This window comes from Ambystoma mexicanum, chromosome 9 (assembly GCF_040938575.1).
Source record: "Ambystoma mexicanum isolate Mex_15411 chromosome 9, UKY_AmexF1_1, whole genome shotgun sequence".
NCBI lineage: Eukaryota > Metazoa > Chordata > Amphibia > Caudata > Ambystomatidae > Ambystoma > Ambystoma mexicanum.
In genome coordinates, this window is record NC_090931.1 from 1,460,264,693 (window position 1) to 1,460,284,904 (window position 20,212).

At 47.6% G+C, this 20,212-nt stretch overlaps 1 protein-coding gene across 4 annotated transcripts in view; it reads right to left on the bottom strand.

Annotated features, from left to right (window-relative positions):
• The window catches only part of SPEG (striated muscle enriched protein kinase), a 2,620,794-nt gene that overhangs the window by 1,579,803 nt on the left and 1,020,779 nt on the right, over positions 1-20,212 (bottom strand). For all 4 annotated transcript variants that reach the window (XM_069616880.1, XM_069616879.1, XM_069616881.1 and 1 more), the window contains one exon: positions 12,405-12,493. In XM_069616880.1, the coding sequence (XP_069472981.1) occupies positions 12,405-12,493 (89 nt within the window). The remainder of the gene's footprint in view (positions 1-12,404; positions 12,494-20,212) is intronic.

Genomic DNA, 20,212 nt, shown 5'->3' on the forward strand with positions numbered 1-20,212 from the left:
ACAGTAACATTAACTCGAGAGGATACAAAAAACTTGTAAGTGACAAAGTTTATTGTGGGCTGACAGTAACCAAGAGAAGGGCTTCTGAGGGTTAGAGTGTCTTGTAGAAGCATATATTGTGCCAAATATAAGCTGGAATTGACAAATAGCCTTTCCCTACTTTCCCCTTTCTATCTACAACCTCTCCCTAACCTACCAGTACAGTTTTCCAATTTTTACCAAACTCATACAGCCAACATGACACTAGCGCTCTTCTCCCACTGGGGTGGCACAGCTGAGAAGTTGATTCTAACTGGACAGCTTGCTGTTTCTAGTTGGGGCAGTGCGGTGCATTATGTTCCTACAAAATGTTTATACTGTGACAGAACTGCAAGTCACTTATTGTCTCTGACTCCAGGTAGAATGGACCCAACCAGTTACATCTTAGCAACATTTTTGCAGGTCCTTCTGAATTTAAAAACCAAAGTGGACACTGCTAGGGTGAAAAACAGAATGTTGAAAGAAGATAGGGCTGCAGCTAGGGCAGAAACCCAGGCTAGGGCAGCAATAATCTCCAAACATTATACCACAATCGCCCAGCACTCCAGCACCCCAACTTGTACCAGCATCCTCTCCAGCCCGCAGGGTGAACGTTCAAGTTATTCTTGAGGCAGCCACCTCATAGCAGCTCCTGGAAAACTTTTCAAAAGTTTCAAACATTCCTTACTAGGGGCCTGTTACTTACTTTTACTTGACCCACCATGTTCGCATCAGCACAGTCCTGGATGGCATTTGTTATATCATACCTTACAGATGAAGAAGCAAACTAGGTAACATGTATTATATTATTTGTCTAGCTTTCAGTGAAAAGTTTAGGTGCATCTTCACCAGGTGCACAGTCATGATGGAGGTAGATGAGGAACTTATATGAGTTGCTTTAAGAGACTGGCAATCGAGGATGTCTGGCCAGGTGTTTTTTTTATCAGGGACTGTGGTGGTACAAATAGACACACAACTTAAAACATGTTCTGCTCTCATGGAACGGATTTTATGACTGGATCATAACACGAAAAAGGGGGATGTAGGGGATGAGATATGAAACCTCCATTACCACAAATTGATCTTGTCCAAAAAGGCAGGAGAATACCAGGCCATGCAAATAGGTACTGTAGAAGTACCCCTTACTTCAGAGGAAAAAGACATGAGACGGAAAATAAGGTAGGAAAGAGCAGACAGTTTGTCTGAGAGTGACTCTCAAAACAAAAGGTTTACAGACTCGTGGAAATGAACAAAGCTGACAGTCGTGAATGGCATTCTGTTGGAAAATGCAGCAGCAAAGCCTCCCATAGTTTTGCAAACACCTTTCAAATGGCAGTACAGATACATAACAATACCTCTCACTTACAGGAAGGAAAACAAGTCATACCAACCAACAGAATAATACATTCAGGAGTAATAAAATTGGTAGTGTCAGGACCCATTACCAAAGAGACCACCTTTATGTTACTATGGTGTAAGAAGCATGTAGAATCCATAACCTTTCACTTCGATGTTAGGTCATTTTTGGAATGCCTTAGTTAACAACACACATTCCCACCATTGATTGGGCCTTATGGACAGTAGCTTTCCCCTATAGCTACTGCACCACCACCTGCTATCCACTAGCAGGCATTGCAAAAGACGTGACAACAAACTCAGTAGCAAATTTGGCATATGCCTCACAGCATAGTTTGGGTCATAGTTCCCATAGGTCCTTCCTCTCCTCCATCTCTATCTCTACCTGTGGTATTCCCCAGGGGTCTAACCTATCTCCCTGGCTATTCAGCCAATACCTGGCACTTCTTGCCTACTGCATTGCCGCACTCTGCCCCAACTTCCAGTGCTATGCGGATGACACTCAGCTCATTTTCAGGGTACCCTCAGAGAGGGAAACTCTCTCATCTCTGACTGTCTGTCTGCCATCCAGGAGTGGTGTGCCGCCAATGATCTCTGCCTTAATGCCATGAAGACTGAGATTCTCCTCTTTGGTACACCCGCTCCCTCCCTTCCTGCCACTCACTGGCCGGCCTCTCTTGGCCCTCTTCCTGCTCCCACCTATGAGGCTAAGAACCTCAGAGTCATTTTCAACTCCACACTATACTTCTCTCCTCACATCTCTGACGTCTCAAAGAAGTCACACTACAAGCTGCACTTCCTCAGAGGTATTCTTTCTTTCCTCTCCTTCCCCCAGAAGCTCACTGTTTCCAGAGCTCTGGTTCTCTCCAGGCTGGACTACTGCAACAGCCTCTTTCTGAATATGCCAGCTTCTACCCTCTGCCCTCTGCAACTCATCCAGAACAGGACTGCGAGACTTGTCCTTGGCCTCAAGCCCAGGGATCGTATCTCTCCAGGACTGAAATCTCTTCATTGGCTCTCAGTGGCTGCGAGGATTAAGTTCAAAACCCTGTGCATTGTCCACAAGGCCTTCTGGGGTTTGGGGCCTCAATACCTTCAACTCTCTATTCCTAAATATCTTTCTTCTCGAGCTCTTCACTCATCTGCCTCCAACTCCCTCAGGGTCAGTCGCTTCTCCAAGCAACAAGTTGGCGATAGAGCTCTTTCTTTGGTTGGGGCCTCCCTCTGGAACAGCCTTCCTGCCTCTCTGAAACTTGAGGAGAATCATCTCTGGTTCCGGAAGCACCTCAAAACCTTTCACTTTGCTTCTGCTTTTTCAACTCCTCTCCCCTGCTGACTTTCTGGCCGACTCTGAAACTGCACTGGTTACCAGGCCACCTTCTAATCTCTGGCCCAGGACCCCTCCCCTGCCAGTCGCACACCTGCACTGCCTTCCTGGCAACTCCTGCACTTGGGAACTGTTTCTGTATCCCTACAGTCCCACTACCAGCATTTGGCACCTATTGGCTGCACTTACCCTTGCACTTGCCACCTGCTGGCCGTACTTTTACTTACTGTTATTTATTCTATTTTGTACTGCACTGTCCCCTCCCCTTCGCCCCGCACTTTACCACTTCCCCCATCCCATGCACTTGCGCGATCTGAATGACACCTGGCCTAGTAGGACTGTTGTCTGTCTTCCCTATTGTTCCCCCTCCCATGCCTCGACGCGCCTTGAAACACTTGTGTATAGGCGCGTTATAAATGCCAAATGTTGATAAAACCGTAGATGAAAATGTGCTAACCATTGGACTGTTGCATACACTTCGTAGACGGTGCTCAACAATCTACTTAGCAGGTTTATTTATTACAGAGAGTTAATGATCTCTACTATGTTCTTTTTCATTACCAAATAATCTGAGGAACTAAAGACTTGTACTGACTACCGGGTAGTAAATACGGTCATCATGAAGCATTACCACATATCACAGTTCTTTTGGGTAAACAATTTACAGTCTGGGTCTACACAAATCTTGATTTGTGTGTAGCATACCATGTATTTTGTGTCAGGCAGGGAGAGAAGTGGAGAATTGCTGTTAGGACACGCTTCGGATTACTTGAGTATCAGGTGATACTCTTCAGAATGTGCAATGCTTCCACAGTATTCCAATTATTCCAAGATGAAACTCTGAGGAGGTTGTGGACGAGTATGTGGTGGTCAACAGTGACAACATTCTCATCCATTCGAACAATGAGGACGAATATTAGGCACACGTTTTCACGTGTTGTAGATGCTCAGAGAAAAAAAGTTTGAATGCATAATTGTATGAGTGGGTTTTCCAAGTGACAAGTGTAGAATTTCTGGATATATTACCACACCATATGGCATGCAAATGCTTCCAAAAAGGTAACAACAGTACTCAATTGGCCGACTCTCACATCAGTGAAGGAAGTCATGTTGAATTTTGCAAAATAAATTCTATTCATGCTTCATTAAGAACTTCTGAGCAAACAAGGCCCTCATCACAGGACTACTGCAGAAATGCGTTGTACACATTGGGTAAACAGAAGGCGAGGCAGCTTTTCCAAGCCTAACAGAAGCATTCACCACAGCACGCTTGTTGACACATTCTAAAACTGCAGTAAACAACATTGTTGAGAATGAAATTGGCCATATATGGTGATTTAATAGTCCTGCAAGATTACAACCTCTAAGGAAAATTACTGAATAGTTGAAAAAGAGGTCTTAGTCATTAAAGTAGTATTTGAGGAATGGTGGCAATATCTCATAGGGGAATGACACACAGCAATCATCTTGACGGATCATTACAATTTGCAGTTTCTAAAACCAGCCTACACTCCAAGTACAGACAGCTACAATGGCCTCTAGTTAGTTTGTTTGTTTGTTTATTCACTTGATTATGCGCACCAAACCCGGAGGTAATAGGGCGCAACAATATGCAAATGCAAAGCTTACATAGTTATAAAATATATAGACATATACACATATAATGGACGTTGCAGTAGATACAGAACGCAGTTCAGGGTACAAAATAGGCGACTATATATTTACAAATATACAATATGAAGGGTAATTCGCTAAGTAGAACTCACAGACTCAGCAGGTAGAGTAGGGACATACAATGGCTGTGAGTTATAACAGTGGACAATATTAAAAAATGCAGATTGCAATAGACTTGCAAATGTGGCACATTCCACTTATGCTACAAGGTATCATGCCATTATGTACGGGATAGCGGCCAACAAGAGTAGGAGACTTTGGGTCGGTCCGGATGATATGTTTGATAACATTTTTCCTGAAGTGTAGGAAAGGTTGTTCCCTACGTAAGTCTTGGGGAATAGTGTTCCATAGTTTCGCAGCCTTTACAGGGAAACTATTTCCACCGATAGTGCTAAGTCTAAATCTGGGTATAGTCAGACAATTGGTGTTACCCGCTCTGGTTGGCCTGGTAGAGATTCTTCTTTGGAATTTATCTGACAAATAGCTGGGGGCGGAATTGTTAAGGGCTTTGTGCGTCAAAGACAGTGTCTTGAGCTGAATTTTGTTATTTGTGGATAGCCATGAATGTAGGCGTCTGAGGGATGAAATGTGAGTTCTTTTCTTAGTACATAGGGCTGCTCTTAAGGCATTATTTTGTAATATCTGGAGTTTCCGAATAGTAGTTTTATTAGCCCCACTGTAAAGGGCGTTACAGTTGTCAATTCTGGAGAGTATTAAGGCTCTGGCCAGAATCAGACAACTGTCCTCAGAGAGGAAGGGTTTACCTGCTTGTAGCAGCTTGCAGGTATGAGCTGTGGATGAATTAAGGGATTTTAATTGTTTGTCGAAAGACAGTGTGGAATCCAGATAGAAACCAAGAGTTTTTACCTCCTTAGAGACTTTGATAGTGTTCCCGTCAATATTGAATGAGGCGAACTCCTGTCCTAGTTTTTTGATATTGGCCTGTGATCCCAGAATCAACAGCTCAGTCTTATCATCGTTCAAACATAAGCCATGTGTGGCCATCCATGCTTGGATGATAAGATATACCTTGTTCACCAACTCTGTTTCCTTACTATGATCCCCAGAAAGCGGGAGGAGAATCTGAGTGTCGTTTGTATAGTTCGTATAGGTGACACCCAGAAGGTCCAGATCATCAAACAAGGGTTTGGTGAAAATATTGTAGAGTGTTGGCGAGACACAGGAGCCCTGCAGAACACTGCACTGAAAAGGGGTCGGGTCAGCTGCTGCCGAGGGAGAGAAAACTCTCATTGTTCTCTCACTCAGGAAGGATTCAATCCATCGGATAGCGTCCTGGGAAAAATGGACAGCTGAGTCAAGGTGTCTGCAGAGCACCCTATGATCGACCAGATCGTATGCGGCTGAGAGATCAAGCAAGAGCAGGAGTACTGTCCTACCTTTGTCTCTCAGCTCGTCTATTTGTGATTTTAAGTCAATTAAAGCTGTTTCCGTTCCGTGTAGTGGGCGGAAGCCAGATTGTCTACTGCCTAGGAGTTTATGCCGTTCAAGATGTTGTTGAATTTGAATATAGGCAGCTTTGTCCAAAATTTTAAGTAGAAATGGAACCGTAGTGATGGGACGGTAATTAGTCGGGATGAGGGGATCTAGCGTCTGTTTCTTGAGGAGAGGGGGCACCCATGATTGTTTAAGATTAGCCGGGATAGTCCCTGATGCAAAGGAGGCATTGATTAGTTTAGTAATGAATGGAGATAGTTCTCTTGCAGCATCTTTTATAAGTTGTGCTGGACATATGTCACCTTTGCAGTTAGAAGGCTTAAGTGACAGAATTATTTTTTCTACATCCAAAATAGACATTTTTGAAAAATGGAATGCATTATTATGTGCAATCGGTGAGGCTCGAGGCAAAGGGTTTTTTGATGTGCACTGTAAATTTAATGCTTCTTTCTTCTGCTGAATTTAGTTTTGAAGCATGTTAATTTTATTAGCTAGCCCCTGTTGGATGTCTGCATACCAGGTTTTGTCTTTCGTGCAGATATCAGGTATCACTATTGGAGATTCTAATTCTTTTAGAATGGAGAATAGTTCCTTCATGCTAGAATTTGATTTAGCAATAGGCTCATCGTCGGAATTTTGTTTCGCTTGGCCGAGTTCCATCTTGTATTGCGAGGAGAGTGAGGTTAGTTTAGTTTTGTTCTCAATAGAGGGGCAAAGTCTCCAATTAGTTTCGCTCTTTCTCTTCAGAGTGTGGAGGTCTTTAAATTGTGGCGTAAACGATTTGTTAAGGTGGGCTCTTGGTTTACTGGCTCTTAATTTCAAGGGGGCAATCTTATCCAGAGTGGTGAGCATAATGTTGTTATATTCATGGACTAAGGTACTAGTATCAAGATTTTCAGACAGAGCGTTGAGAGTAGGGAGGATAGCAGGAATTACTTTCTCAATTGTTATACTTTTTTATTTCTAGTGATACAGGGTGGCGCTAGAGGAGGAGCTGGAGGTGTAGGTTTTTTAGTGGAAAGGTGGAAGGACACCAGTGAGTGTACTGTCCATGAGAGGGGCAAGATAGAAGAAATGGTAGCTGAGCAATTATAATCTGCTATCCAGTCCAGGATTCTCCCCTTTTGGTGGGTAGGTTTGTTTACTTTTTGAGATAGTCCTAAGGAGCTGATTATATTGGCTACATCAGATGAGTTTTTGTCCGATTGGTCATTAAAACCTATATTAAGATCCCCTAAAAGGAGAACTTGTGAAGATAGTTTAAGGTTATTTGTGAGTAAGTTATGCAGATTTTCCTCAAAGGTGGCAAGAGGACCAGGAGGTCTGTAAATTAAGTGGATAGTGAGAGTTTGTGTGTTGTTTATCTGGAATTTAGCAGAGAGGAATTTACATGAATTTACTATGGTGGTAGGAGCCAATCTTAGCGAGAGACATGTTCTGAAGATGATGGCAGTACCACCATCTCGGGCACCGTCTCGGTCTTGTCTCACTATTGTATAGCCATCTGGGACAGCTAACATGAGTGAGGGTCCTGCTGCATTATGAAGCCACGTTTCTGTAATAGCAAGGAAATCAAGATTACCCTCTGTAATAATGTCGGCTATGTCAATGGCATGGGCAACAAGCGATCTTACGTTAAGTAACGCTCCTTTAAAATGAGGGGTCTCATTAGCTTCTTTGACTGGACTGATGTGGGCTGTATTAATATCGACAAGTGGTTTGTGCTTGTTACTGTTAGTAGTCTTGGGAATATTAGTATTAATGTTAGCTATGAAAGGGGCTTGCTTGAGGTGGCACAGTTTCAAACTAGGTTTGAAGTTGATTTTAGGATTAGTAGGTGGTAGCGATCTTCTCATCTCTGACTGTCTTTCTGCTATCCAGGAATGGTGTGCCGCCAACGACCTCTGCCTTAATGCCAGTAAGACTGAGATTCTTCTCATCGGCACACCCAATCCCTCCTTCCCTGCAGCTCTCTGGCCGGCCTCTCTTGGCCCTCTTCCTGCTCCTACCTGCAAGGCAAAAACCTCAGGGTCATCTTCGACTCCACACTCTCCTTCTCTCCTCACATTTCTGATGTTTCTAAGAAGCCACACTACCAGCTGCACCTCCTCAGAGGTATCCTTCCTTTCCTCTCCTTCCCCCAGAAGCTCACTGTCTCCAGAGCCCTGGTTCTCTCAAAGCTGGACTACTGTAACAGCCTCTATCTAAATCTGCCTGCCTCTACTCTCCGCCCGCTGCAACTCATCCAGAACAGGACTGCGAGACTTGTCCTTGGCCTCAAGCCGAGGGAACGTATCTCTCCAGGACTGAAATCGCTACACTGGCTCCCTGTGGCTGCGAGGATTAAGTTCAAAACCCTCTGCATTGTCCACAAGGCCTTCTGGGGCCTTGGGCCAAAATACCTTCAACTCTCTCTTCCTAAATATCTTCCTTCTCAAGCTCTTTGCTCATCCGCCTCCAACTCCCTCAGGGTCAGTTGCTTCTCCAAGCAACGAGTTGGGGGGAGATCTCTCTCCGCAGCAGGGGCCTCCCTCTGGAACAGCCTTCCTGCCTCCCTGAAACTTGAGGAGAACCATTTCCGGTTCCGGAAGCACCTCAAAACCTTCCTCTTTGCTTCTGCTTTCTCTCCCCCTCTCCCCTGCTAAATCACTGAAACTGTACTGAAACTGGGCCACTCGCCAATCTCGGCCCTTGGCCCAGCCACTCTCCCCTGCACTGCCTCCCTGGCAACCCCTGCACTACGAGACTGTCTCTGTATCCCTAAAGCCCCCCTTCCCAGCACTTGTCTGCACTTACCCTGCACTTGCCACAAGCTGGCCCTTATTATTTATCTTGTATTTCACTAATCACTTTGTACTGCACTTTCCCCTCTCCCTTTCCCCCCTGCACTTTTCCCGTCCCCCCTACCCATGCACTTGCGCAATCTGAATGACACCTGGCCTAGTAGGATCGTTTGTCTGTCTCCCCATGTTCCCCCTTCCCTGCCTCGTTGCGCCTTGAAACACTTGTGTATAGGCGCGTTACAAATGCCATATCATATCATATCAAGGGTTCATGTAATTTAGATAATCTGGCACGGAGTCTAGTATTTCTCGTAGAAGAGGAACAAGGTAATGAAGCATGAATTCCTGCCTCAACGGCACCCGGGACGTTATTTGTAACAGTGTTAGTCATTGTGAGCAGGCCACTGTCTAGAATAGATAGGTACTGATGGGGGCTCAGTAAGGTATACTTGGCTACTAGTGCCCGTATATGAAGTAGCCGCCATTATGCGAAGCAGTGAAGTTAACATTAGCATCATTCCAATTTAAAGTAATGAGTAGAATCATACTCATAGGGTACCTGTACCAGGTTACGGCTAAGTGACACAAAAGCTATGCTCACTTAGACAACATACGAATGGCATACTTATCCACTGGCTAATTACTTGTATTGCAGCATAGGCAAGGCATTTGAGGATGTGGCAGTGACGGTTATGCAGCTAGTTACTAGAGAAAATAGCAAGGTAAAGATGCTACACAGCTATTACAAATCCCAGTGCTACACAGCTATTACAAATCCCAGTGAGGCAACTAAGCAATAACAAAGATATCGAGGGGCAGTTATCCAACATAGCTGTGATAGAACTGTTTAGACAACTAAGCAGCTGAGCAAAAGGCATACTATGACAAAGACTGCCATTAAATAGCAGGCAAGGTGATAGCAAGAACCGTAGGCAACTAAATAGGACTTCATACATATGTATGACAATTCTGGTACTAATATATATTGTGTAGGCAGCCACGCACTCTGAAGAGAAAGAGCGAAACTAATTGGAGACTTTGCCCCTCTATTGAGAACAAAACTAAACTAACCTCACTCTCCTCGCAATACCAGAATGAACTCTGCCAAGCGAAACGAAATTCCTAGGATGAGCCTATTGCTAAATCAAATTCAAATTAGGACGTTATTGGATAACCAGTTAATGATAGTGCATCACTGTAGAGTATGATTTGAGATTCATTGCAGGCTGCGATAGTGCAACCTACTGGACGTAATTAGCCTATGCTAGTGCAACGCTTCAGACAAATATACAATGTGGGCAAGCATCATGATATGGTACAGTAAATGCAAATGTAGCTAGATAGTAGTGGCCACATACGGACAAAGTGGGTCTATATTAATTCAAGTAGTGGCAAGGTTAAACATATCGTATTTTATAGGCCTACGATATATGGGCATGATGGTGAACAGTTGGCTAGAACGCTAGCCTATATGGTCCCATATAAAGGGAAACATCAAAGTTGTGTGGCCATAAAGCAGACAACAAAGCAGTTTAAGGTGGGAAAGCGCAACAGCAGCAGGGAGTATATATATGAATAGTAGGCTGCCGTGTTATCAACACTATGAGACACTCAGCATGCCGAGGCTACAGCTCATAGCTAGCAGTTGTGCGCTAATTATAAAGTTAGATGTTAACAGTAGAGAGAGAGGTCTTACAGTCAGTGCGACGAGGGTGCAGGGGTCTAGGCCCTCGGCTCTTCCAGCTCCTGACAGGCTCACGACATGAGGAAGCCTTAGGCAGTGTGCCTTTGGTGGTGGGCCGGCTAAAATGCCTGTCGGCTTGCCATTGACCAAAAATAGGGAGTGCAGGCCAATCGGTGTGTAGATCTGGGCTCAGAGTGTTTCTTCATGTGGAAACTCCGAAACAAAGTTGCGGGTGGCCATTTTAGAATGGTTTAAGTCCTCTTGCTCCTCAATGGCGGAGATACGCTCCAGAGTGCTCCAGACAGGCACAATGGAGATTGGGTGGCATTAGGCACCCATTAAATATTGTGGCGAAATGTAGAGGGGCTCAGATAAATGAGGGATACTTTTTCAATAAAAATGCAGCAGGCTTCCTGGCAGATCAGCACTAGGCAGATTGCCTACCTTCATGTGAAGGGTTAGTGTTTGCAAATTACTTGCATACATATCGTGATGATGCCCAGAAGGTCCCCAACAGAATAAATATGTTTGGACCATGTAGTTCAACTATAATTAAAAGTTGGGTGTGCAGACCAGGATTATGATCTGTTCATTGGCTCAATTAAAACATCAGCATCTGACCTACAAGCTGCTGTAGGGCACAAATTAATAAATGGAATTCTACACTTAGGGAAACAACATATGAGATAGATGATCTCAAAAGCCATCCCGAACACTGGTCACCATAAACCCCAATACTGCACAATGTGTACTGACAGACTTGACAAAAAGTGATGCCACTGCAACTCTAATGCCTGTGATCACCAAACCCTGCCACCCAGCTGATTGTAGAAATGTAGGCACATGACAGCAGAATGCTTATGTCATTCACATACCTGGTGTGGTTGAAGTGCAGTATGTAGATCTTGTGAAAAGTTATGTTATGTCAATGTGATTTACACTGTGCACCGCTGCCATTTTCATTATCTCCAGGTGCTCTGGAAGCCTGGTGTGAAAGATGTGTGAGACAGGCTTTGAGAAGTGTGTGTGTGTGTGTGTGAGATGCTGGGTGTGGAAGATATAGATGAGGCAGTGTCAGGCAGGTGGAAAGTTGGATCAATACAATACTGTGTAGTGGGTTAAAGTAAGGGTGGCCAAAAACAAGTACGTCATTGTGCGTTATGTTATGTGATTAACCTTTTATACTGCACCAATCGCCACAATAGTGGTATTAGGGTGCTGGTACCTCATCTGAGAAAATGGTGTATTGTGCCTCAACTGGGGTAACCACAACAAAGTCTGTGGGGGTTAGAAGAAAGGAAAACAGGGAAAAAAGTGGAGTATGGGAGAGGCACGAATCGGATCCGGATACACAGAGCTAACAAATGGGCCGGACAGTGTGGGATTGTGGCAGAGGAATTGTGGTTAAGTGTATCAAGAGGAATGCAGATTAGAAAGAGGGAAAACAAGACAACTAGTGGTAACAAGCATTTTCCAGTTTGGGTGTTTTCTGATACCATATAAGAGTACTTGAAATAAAGTGTTTGTATATTATCAGAAAGTACTCAGGAAAGAATGTGTATATTTTTAAAGAGTTAGGTTTTAGTAGTTTCACTTAGTTTAGAAAAGGAGCCATATTTTGTGAAAGGGAAAGAACACAATCAGAAATAAATTCACAATGTTCATGAGAACAGATGATAACTAAGTACAGCATCAAATCCTAACCTTAAGGGTATAAGCACAAACAATTAGCTGGCTGGGCCAGTGATCTTTCAGAATAAAGCAAGGATTTGGAACCAAAAGGTGTGAAACTGGGATACAGTAAACATTTTGAGAAAAGCAAGGTTGTAATTGTAACCATATTACACATGTCTATGACGAGATGGGAAGAATATTATGCCTTTTTTGAGAACGACAGCAGTACTGATCGGTAAAGGTCTGGGCTTTAGCAGCCGAGAGCAGAGCTCCTATCTACTTATATAGTGCTTGATATGATGAGGGACCCATATGACACTTTGTTCTGATACCAGACTTTACATGCTGTGTATAACAGCTGAGACAGCAGTTAAAAAACTGGACAAACACACAAACACTCACACACATCATGCCCGATACAATTATAACTCACCAGTTGATCATTGGTTTTGGTTCACCACTGGCACGTACCGTCATAATCACATCTTGACCCTCCAGTATTGACTGATCCGTAAGAGTAACCTACAGGAAATAATACAGAGTGATCACTAGTGACCATGGGACAGGGTGGAATATGTAGTTAATTGTAACTCTAGCATGGGTATTGTCCTCATATTTAAAACCATTAGGAATATATTGCTCAGCATTATAAAATCCCCAAACACTTTTTAAAGAAATAATGTAACTTCTGAAACCACTTATTTCGAAGAGAACAAATACAGAGCTCTCTCGGAAATATGTTAATTAAAATCCTCTCCTGGATTATTGAATAGATGTGGTTAAGGTTTGTTGTGTCAGTGACATGGTCACCACTAAGATCCATGGTGAGCTGAAAATCGTCAGAGTAGTTGGTGAAATGGAGGACCATGTTTTCTAATTTTTCACATAGAGGCCTTATAAAGATGTTAAAAAAGGCTGGAGAAATACAGGCCCCCTGTGGCACTCCATATTTCACAGAAACGGGAACAGAGCAGGCAGTAGCCCAACATATCTTAGAGGCTCTTTCGCAGCAAAAAGAGCGTATCCACTCAATGCCATGGCTGGAAAATTTACCAGTATTAGCTACTGTTTCCAGTAGTCTGGAGTGGTCTAGGAGGTCGAATGCAGCAGAGAGATCCAGTAAAATAAGCATACCCGTATTACCCTCGTCTGTTCTCCCTAGCATTTGCGTCTGCAAGTCTAGCCTCTCTACCTGTATCTGACAAGCGTTGCACTCTAGAATGGCAATGTTGGCTGACTGCCTCTCGTCTCGCTGCAGGGCTGCTTACACGACTCTTGCACTACATTCTGCAGCGGCGCACATCTCCTCCTAGTTCTCACTTACTCAGTGCGGGAGGTTTTTGGTGGTTCCTCCTCCAGGATCTGCATCAGTATACTGAGGTACTCCATCCTCGTTCAGGCTGACACACTCCACAGTTCCGGTTTCTCACTTGGCTGGCTGGAATGCACTCTCCTAGGGCTGAACTTGGGTGTGACGCCACGTCTGGCGTTCTGTCTCGCCAAGCGTATCTTTTCTCAATGTGCGTTGTATCGTTATTAAAATCTGCAGCTGCGTGGATACCCCTTTCTGATTGGTTGCTTGCCTGACGTCACTTCAGAAGGCTGTTTTTTCGGTTGTTCTGCTGTTTTCACTGTAGAGGTTTAAGGAAGTTTGGATCAGAAGCTGAGCCAGTGATAGTTAAAGGGTCCTCACACATCTAAGTTCCTGCATACCCCATAAAGGTGTTAGACTTGGGAGGGGAGGGATAGGGATTTAAGTCTCTCCCTGAGATATCTCTGTGTCCTAAAATGAAGTCACCTCCAGAGGGATCCTGCGTCTCCTGTCCCCTAGGAGGCGTCAGGCGTAGCAGACTCACCTCTCAAGTCCCAAAGGGGGTGATGCTGCCGAACTCCTTGGATTCGTCACCGGGGCATCTATGCATAATTTCCCTGATAAATGGGTCTTTTTGAGGGGAAATCGTAATCTACCACCTGTTTCGGTACTGCTCACACATCCTTTGTACGCTTTGTCTTCTTAAAAGGCGTTCCAGGTATGCCACAACAATCAAGAGAATGGGTTGAAGCTGGGTGAGTTTGGGCACATGGACTATGAGTACAATAATCACTAAGTTGAGTAAATCAGCACTACTTAGCTATAGGCATAATTCTCTAGCACTGGTATATTTTAAACATTCACATGATTATTAAATATTTCCTGACATTGATTTGGGAATCACTCAGTTAGACAAACAAATTACTTATCCCTCGTAAGGTTCTTCTGATTGAATGTTCCTCCAACGTATTCCTCATCATTGATACTCAATTCTGCTTGCAGCTTGCTTCGGAAATATTTTTCATAGTATCGAGCGCCATGCGGCATCGAGTCATGGCCCTAGACAGCCTCTGTCCTGTCTTCAGCCGTGACATTGGTATAAGTAGCATGCGTGGTGATAGTTGCCTCTGTTCTAGTTTTTCCTCTACATGCTCCTCCCATGTGACTGACAAATCCAGCGTTGAAAGAGATGAAGGTGTAACAACATGGAAGTTCTTGGCAAGTAAGAGGGGAAGGTTGGGCGGGAGATGAGGAATAGGTGGGAGGAACATCCATTCGAAAGAACATTACCATGGGTAAGTAATTTGTTCTTTGAATGGATTGTGTCCTCCCATGTATTCCTCATCTTTGATACACTCCCAAAGCGGTCAGTATAAGGAGGTGGGTGCTGAGAATTTGTATTGATTGATGCTGTTAAGTACAGCTTTGCCGAATTTTGCTCCCTGACCTGACACAGAGTCTTAGCAATGATATTTACTGAAGGTGTTTAAAGATGACCAATTAGCCACTTTGCAGATATCCTTCATGGGAACCCCTCTTTCAAGTGCCAAAGAAGTACCCACTCCTCGGGTGGAATGTGCCCTTAATCCATTAGGATTGCCGGCTTAAGAATAACATTCTGGCATGAAAAAGATTATCCAACATGAAATAATCTATTTTGTGACAGCTAAGCCTAATTTATGGCCTGAGTAGCCTATGCATTGCTGGACATTGGCCTGATTTTTGCCATTCTTGAAATGTAAAAATATAAAGCCCTTCTTGGGTCTAACCAGTGCAATCTTTCCTCCTCTTTAGAGGGGTGAGGTGGTCGAGAGAAGGTAGGTAAGGAACAAGTTACTTACCTGTAACTGTTGTTCTCCAGCATGGGTCTGGCATGGATTCACATGCTCATGAATATTCCCCGTCGTCAGGCTGGGAATCCGCGGTAAAGAAAAAATCAGTATCAGTTTTGTTTCTGATCTGTCTTTCTTAGTAGTAACCAATCACTGGTCTCTGGCTCTGGGTCATACTGCCCCCAGCCAATGACGGCCCTCTCCCTAAGCCCCGCCCTCGGCAGCCATCCTCAGATTTGGTAGCACGTAAAGTGGCAGTATGACCAAGTGAAGAGCCGCAGAGGGGACGGAGGGAGGGTTCGCATGTGAATCCATGCCAGACCCATGCTGGAGAACAACAGTTACAGGTAAGTAACTTGTTCCTTCTCCAGCATGGGGTCTGGCATGGATTCACATGCTCATGAATATAAGAATACATAACAGTACACACATGCACAACCACGGGAGGTGGCAAGGCTCAACATTAAGCATTACATAAAACTCAACATTAAGCATCTCTAACCTCCTCACCAGGCTCACCTTAAGCGAACAGGTTGCGCAGTACTGCCTGGCCGACTCTGGACTTCTCCCTGGAATCCCGGTCGACGCAGTAGAATCTCTTGAAGGTGTGCGTCGACCTCCACGTAGCAGCCCTGCAGATGTCCAGCAGGGGCACACCAGACAAGAACGCTGTGGTAGCAGCGATCGCTCTGGTCGAATGGGCTCTCGGACGGCCGGGCAACAGTCGGTTGGCCAACCGATGACAGTGCATGATGCAGCCGGAGAGCCATCTGGAAATGGAAGCCTTCGAGAGAGCCTTCCCTTGGTTCACAGGTCCAAAGTTCACAAACAGCAGTGATGTCTTACGAAAACTCTTTGTGTTCGTTCTACGTAGAACTTCAGCGCTCTAGCTACATCCAGCGAGTGCAAAGTTCTCTCGCCCGGCGACGAAGGCGACGGGAAAAAGACTGGTAACCACGGGCTCGTTGGGATGGAAGTCAGACGGCACGGAAGGAGGGGTGCGTCCTCAGCCCTCGTCTTGTGGAAAGTCAAATATGGAGGCTTGCAGGAAAGGGCCTGAATCTCTCCCACGCGTCGGGCAGAGGTGATGGCCACAAGGAACGCTGTCTTCCACGACAGAAACTTCAACGGAGCCGAATGCAAGGGCTCGAATGGCGGGCCCATGAGCCTTGTCAGCACCACGTTGAGTTCCCACGCCGGGGCTGGAGCCTTCACCGGCGGGAACCGTCCTGCAGTTCTGGTGTATCGGGAAATCGCTGCCAGATGTATCTTGATGGAAGCGTGAGCTAGTCCAGCTTTGGCCAATGACAATAAGTACGGTAGCACTTGAGGGGCTGTAATCCATAGAGGGTTAATCTTCTGTGCACGGCACCAGACAGAGAACCTCCTCCACTTGTGTCCGTAGCACTTGAGAGTTAAGGACGCCCTGGCCTTTGCAAGAACCTCTCTGCAGTCAACCGAGATATCGTACCCTACAAACTCTAGTGCTGCAGGAGCCAGGCCTGCAAGTTCAGCGACTCCGGGTCGTGATGAAGAATGGCGCCTCCTTCTCTGGAGAGAAGATCTGCGTCCGTCGACAGTTTGACTGGTGGGGACGCTGACAAGTCCAGAAGGTCCGGGAACCATATCTGTCTCGGCCACCTTGGTGCGACGAGGATCATCCTGCACCGGGACCTCTTGAGTTGGTTGATGAGCCTGAGCAGCAACGGCAATGGCGGGAACGCATACAGGAACAGGCCGTCCCAGGGGAACGGGAAAGCATTGCCCATGCTCCTCGGCTGGGGGAACCTGCTGGCAAACCACTGGCACTTGGAGTTTGTCGCCGTCGCGAACAGGTCGTTTTGGGGTTTGCCCCATCGCCAGAAGAGTTGATCCACTTGATCCTGGCGTAGTTCCCACTCGTGGCAAGAGCGCAGCTCCCTGCTGAGCGAGTCGGCGATGGTGTTTTTATCCATGCTAGATGAAAAGGCACCAGAAACATCCCCTGGGCAACGGCCCAGAGCCACAGATCCTGGGCCTCCTTGGATAGGGCTGGGGATCTGGTTCCTCCCTTGCTCCCGGATGTAGAACATCGTGGTGGTGTTGTCGGTGAAGATCCTCACCACCTTGCCCTTGAGGGACGGGAGGAATGACTTGAGGGCCCAGAGCACTGCTCGGAGCTCCAGTATGTTGATGTGGAGCGGCCTCTCCTCTGGGAGCCACAGGCCTCTCGCGTGAAGATCTCCGGTGTGCGCTCCCCACCCCTCCAGGGAGGCATCCGTCGTAACCGTCACCTGGTATGCTGGGGTCTGAAAGTCTGTGCCCGCGGCGAGATGCGCGCGGGTGCCCCACCATCAAATTGCCTGGCAGAATACTTCGTTGAGCGAGATCTTGTCGTCGAAGCTGTCCGTCGCTTGTGTTCAATGGGCGTCAAGGAACTGCTGCAGAGGACACATCCGAAGCATGCACAGGCACACCAGATAGATGCAAGAGGACATCATCCCGAGAAGAGACTTGATGGACCTCACTCTGGCCACGTCCGTGGCCAGCAGATGCTGTACCTTGCCCTGGATGGCCTGCGTTCTTTCCTCCGACAGCGAGGCCAACTGCGCTACTGTATCGAGCTTGGCTCCCAGAAACAGCGCGACCTGCGACGGAACCAGGTGGGATTTGGGGAAGTTGATGGAGAATCCCCGGTCCGTGAGCAGTCAGACAGTCTTTGCCATGTGTTTGACGGCGAGTTCCCTTGTCCCTGCTCGGATGAGCCAGTCGTCCAGGTAGGGGTAGATGTGGATCCCCTGCAGGCGCAGCCGCGCCGCCACTGGTGCTAGGCACCTGGTGAACACCCTGGGCGCCGACTTCATTCCGAATGGGAGGACCTTGAACTGGTAGTGCCGCCCTTGGACTACGAACCTGAGAAACTTTTGGTGTCCTTTTAAGATGGGGATGGGAAAGTACGCATCCTCCAGATCCAACTATGCTAGGAAGTCGCCTTCCTCCAGCTGTCCCAACACATGCTGGAGGGTGACCATCCAGAACTTCTGTGCCTTGATGTATTTGTATATCCGACGCAAGTCCCCGGAGCCTCTTTGGGACGAGCTTGATGGCTCCTTTCTTGAGCATCGCCCTTACCTCTACAGCAGTTGAGGGATGTGGTTTTCCTTCCTGGCCACGGGCGGAATTCAGGGGCACTTCTTTAGAAATTCCAGTGTGTGCCCGTGGGCCAGGGCATCCGGCACCCAACGGTCGGTGGAGATGGATTCCCACACGCTGACAAACTTTGTCAGCCGGCCTCCCACCAGGGTGCTTCGGTGGGGGCCCGACGCGGCGGCCGGTTCAGTCTTGCTTGGAAGCAGCCTTGCCGCCTTGGCCTCCCTGGCGACGACGGCGAGATCCACCTGACTTGCCTCATCCCCTGTAGGCTTCTTGTGACGAGGAGCGGGCCGTCTGACGGTAGATCGAGGAGCCACCGCCAAATCCTTTGGAGGCACCTTGCTTGCCTCTGGAGTTCCGAAAGGGCGGCCGCCGCTGATGCAGAACTCCCAAGGCCCGAGCCGTCTCCGTGTCGGTCTTGATGGCCTGTAGCGACTCATCCACAGTCTTTCCAAACAGATTGTTCCCGTCAAAGGGCATGTCCAAAACCTTGGCTTGCACGTCCTGGCGGAAATCCGTAGCCTTGAGCCACCCCCACCGTCAAAGGCAAACGCTGTTGCCCAACTGGCGGAAACCGGTGTCGGCACTGTCCGTGGCCACAGTTATGGCGTGGTCCGATGCCACCTCACCCTCCTGTAGGATCGCCAGGGCCTCTGCCCTCTTATCATTCGGGAGGAAGTCCAACAGGGGGACGATCTTGTACCACAATTCCCTGTCTTAGCGGGCAACAGTCGGTAGGGCGTTGGCCGCCTTAATCGTCGTCACCGCCGACGAGATGACTCATCGTCCCACGGCGTCCAGCTTCTTTCCCTCACTGTCCGGTGGGGAAGTTGAGGATGAAGCCGATGCCCCCCCCCCCCGCTTTCTTCTTGGCCGCTGCTGAGACGACCGAATCCAGGGTCGGCTGCGCCCTGAGGCACAACGGTGCGGCATTGGGAACCCGGTACTTCTTCTCATACCAGTCCCTCTTCGCAGGTGTCGTGGACGGGTTCTTGAGGAGGGCAAGTCCCTCGTCCCAGATGTCATCCAGCAACTGCACCACAAGGACCGTCTTCCTCTTGGCCTCGCGCCGTAGGTAGAGGAAGCCTTCCTTCTTCTTCTCCTCAGGGCAGAGCTGAAAAAGCTTGGATGCCCTGGCAATCATGGCGTGGAAGGAGCCAATCTTGTCGTGCGGGGACGCCTGAGCAATCGGAGACGGGAGGCCAGTCCCGTCGTCACCGCCGTCGTCATCCGACCCGGCGTGGCCGTTCCCATGTCGTCCCTCGGGATCAGGGAAGGCGACAAAGGCTGAGAAGGCCATGAGGGCTGAAGGGGCACTGGATGAATTCTCCTCCTCTTGTTCGGAGGGCTTCCCGACTGACCCGGCACAGCTGGGTTGTCCGCCGGGGGTAGGGGCAGTCTCGTCCTTATATCCATGCATAAGGCTTGGATTGCCGTCAAAATGGCCGCCGAGTTGTCCTGAGGCTCGGGATGCGACGGGCGTGCCGGGAGCGACGGTTGTTCCTCCGCGGGAACCTCGTCGTCGTTGCCACCCTCGCTCTCATCGTCCCCCTCCTCGGGATTCCTCCCGTGGGGCTGGGCCTTTTCCAGATTCTCCGCCAGCTCCTCCTCAGAGGTTGTGTCCGTGTCCGTAACAGACACCGCTCCCCCCCCCTCTTTTTCCACCGGGGTCTTCACGGGGGTCTTCTCGATGGGCTTAAAAGAGGATTCCCTCCGCAGAGGCAGGGAAACTCTGGGCCCCGAGGTCGCCTCCACTGGGATAGCCTCCACAGGCTTTGCCAGGGCCGCAGCGACTCCCTCGATAGAGGCCTTAGCCGGGTGGATCAGGGCCTTCCCCGCCTTAGGCGCGCTTGAGGCCTTCACCTTAGGGGGAGGGTCACTGCCTCTCTCCCCCTCAGCTGGTTCCTTCGAGATCAACCGGGGCTTCTCCAGAAGCTTAGCCAGGTTCTCAGATTTTCTCTTCCC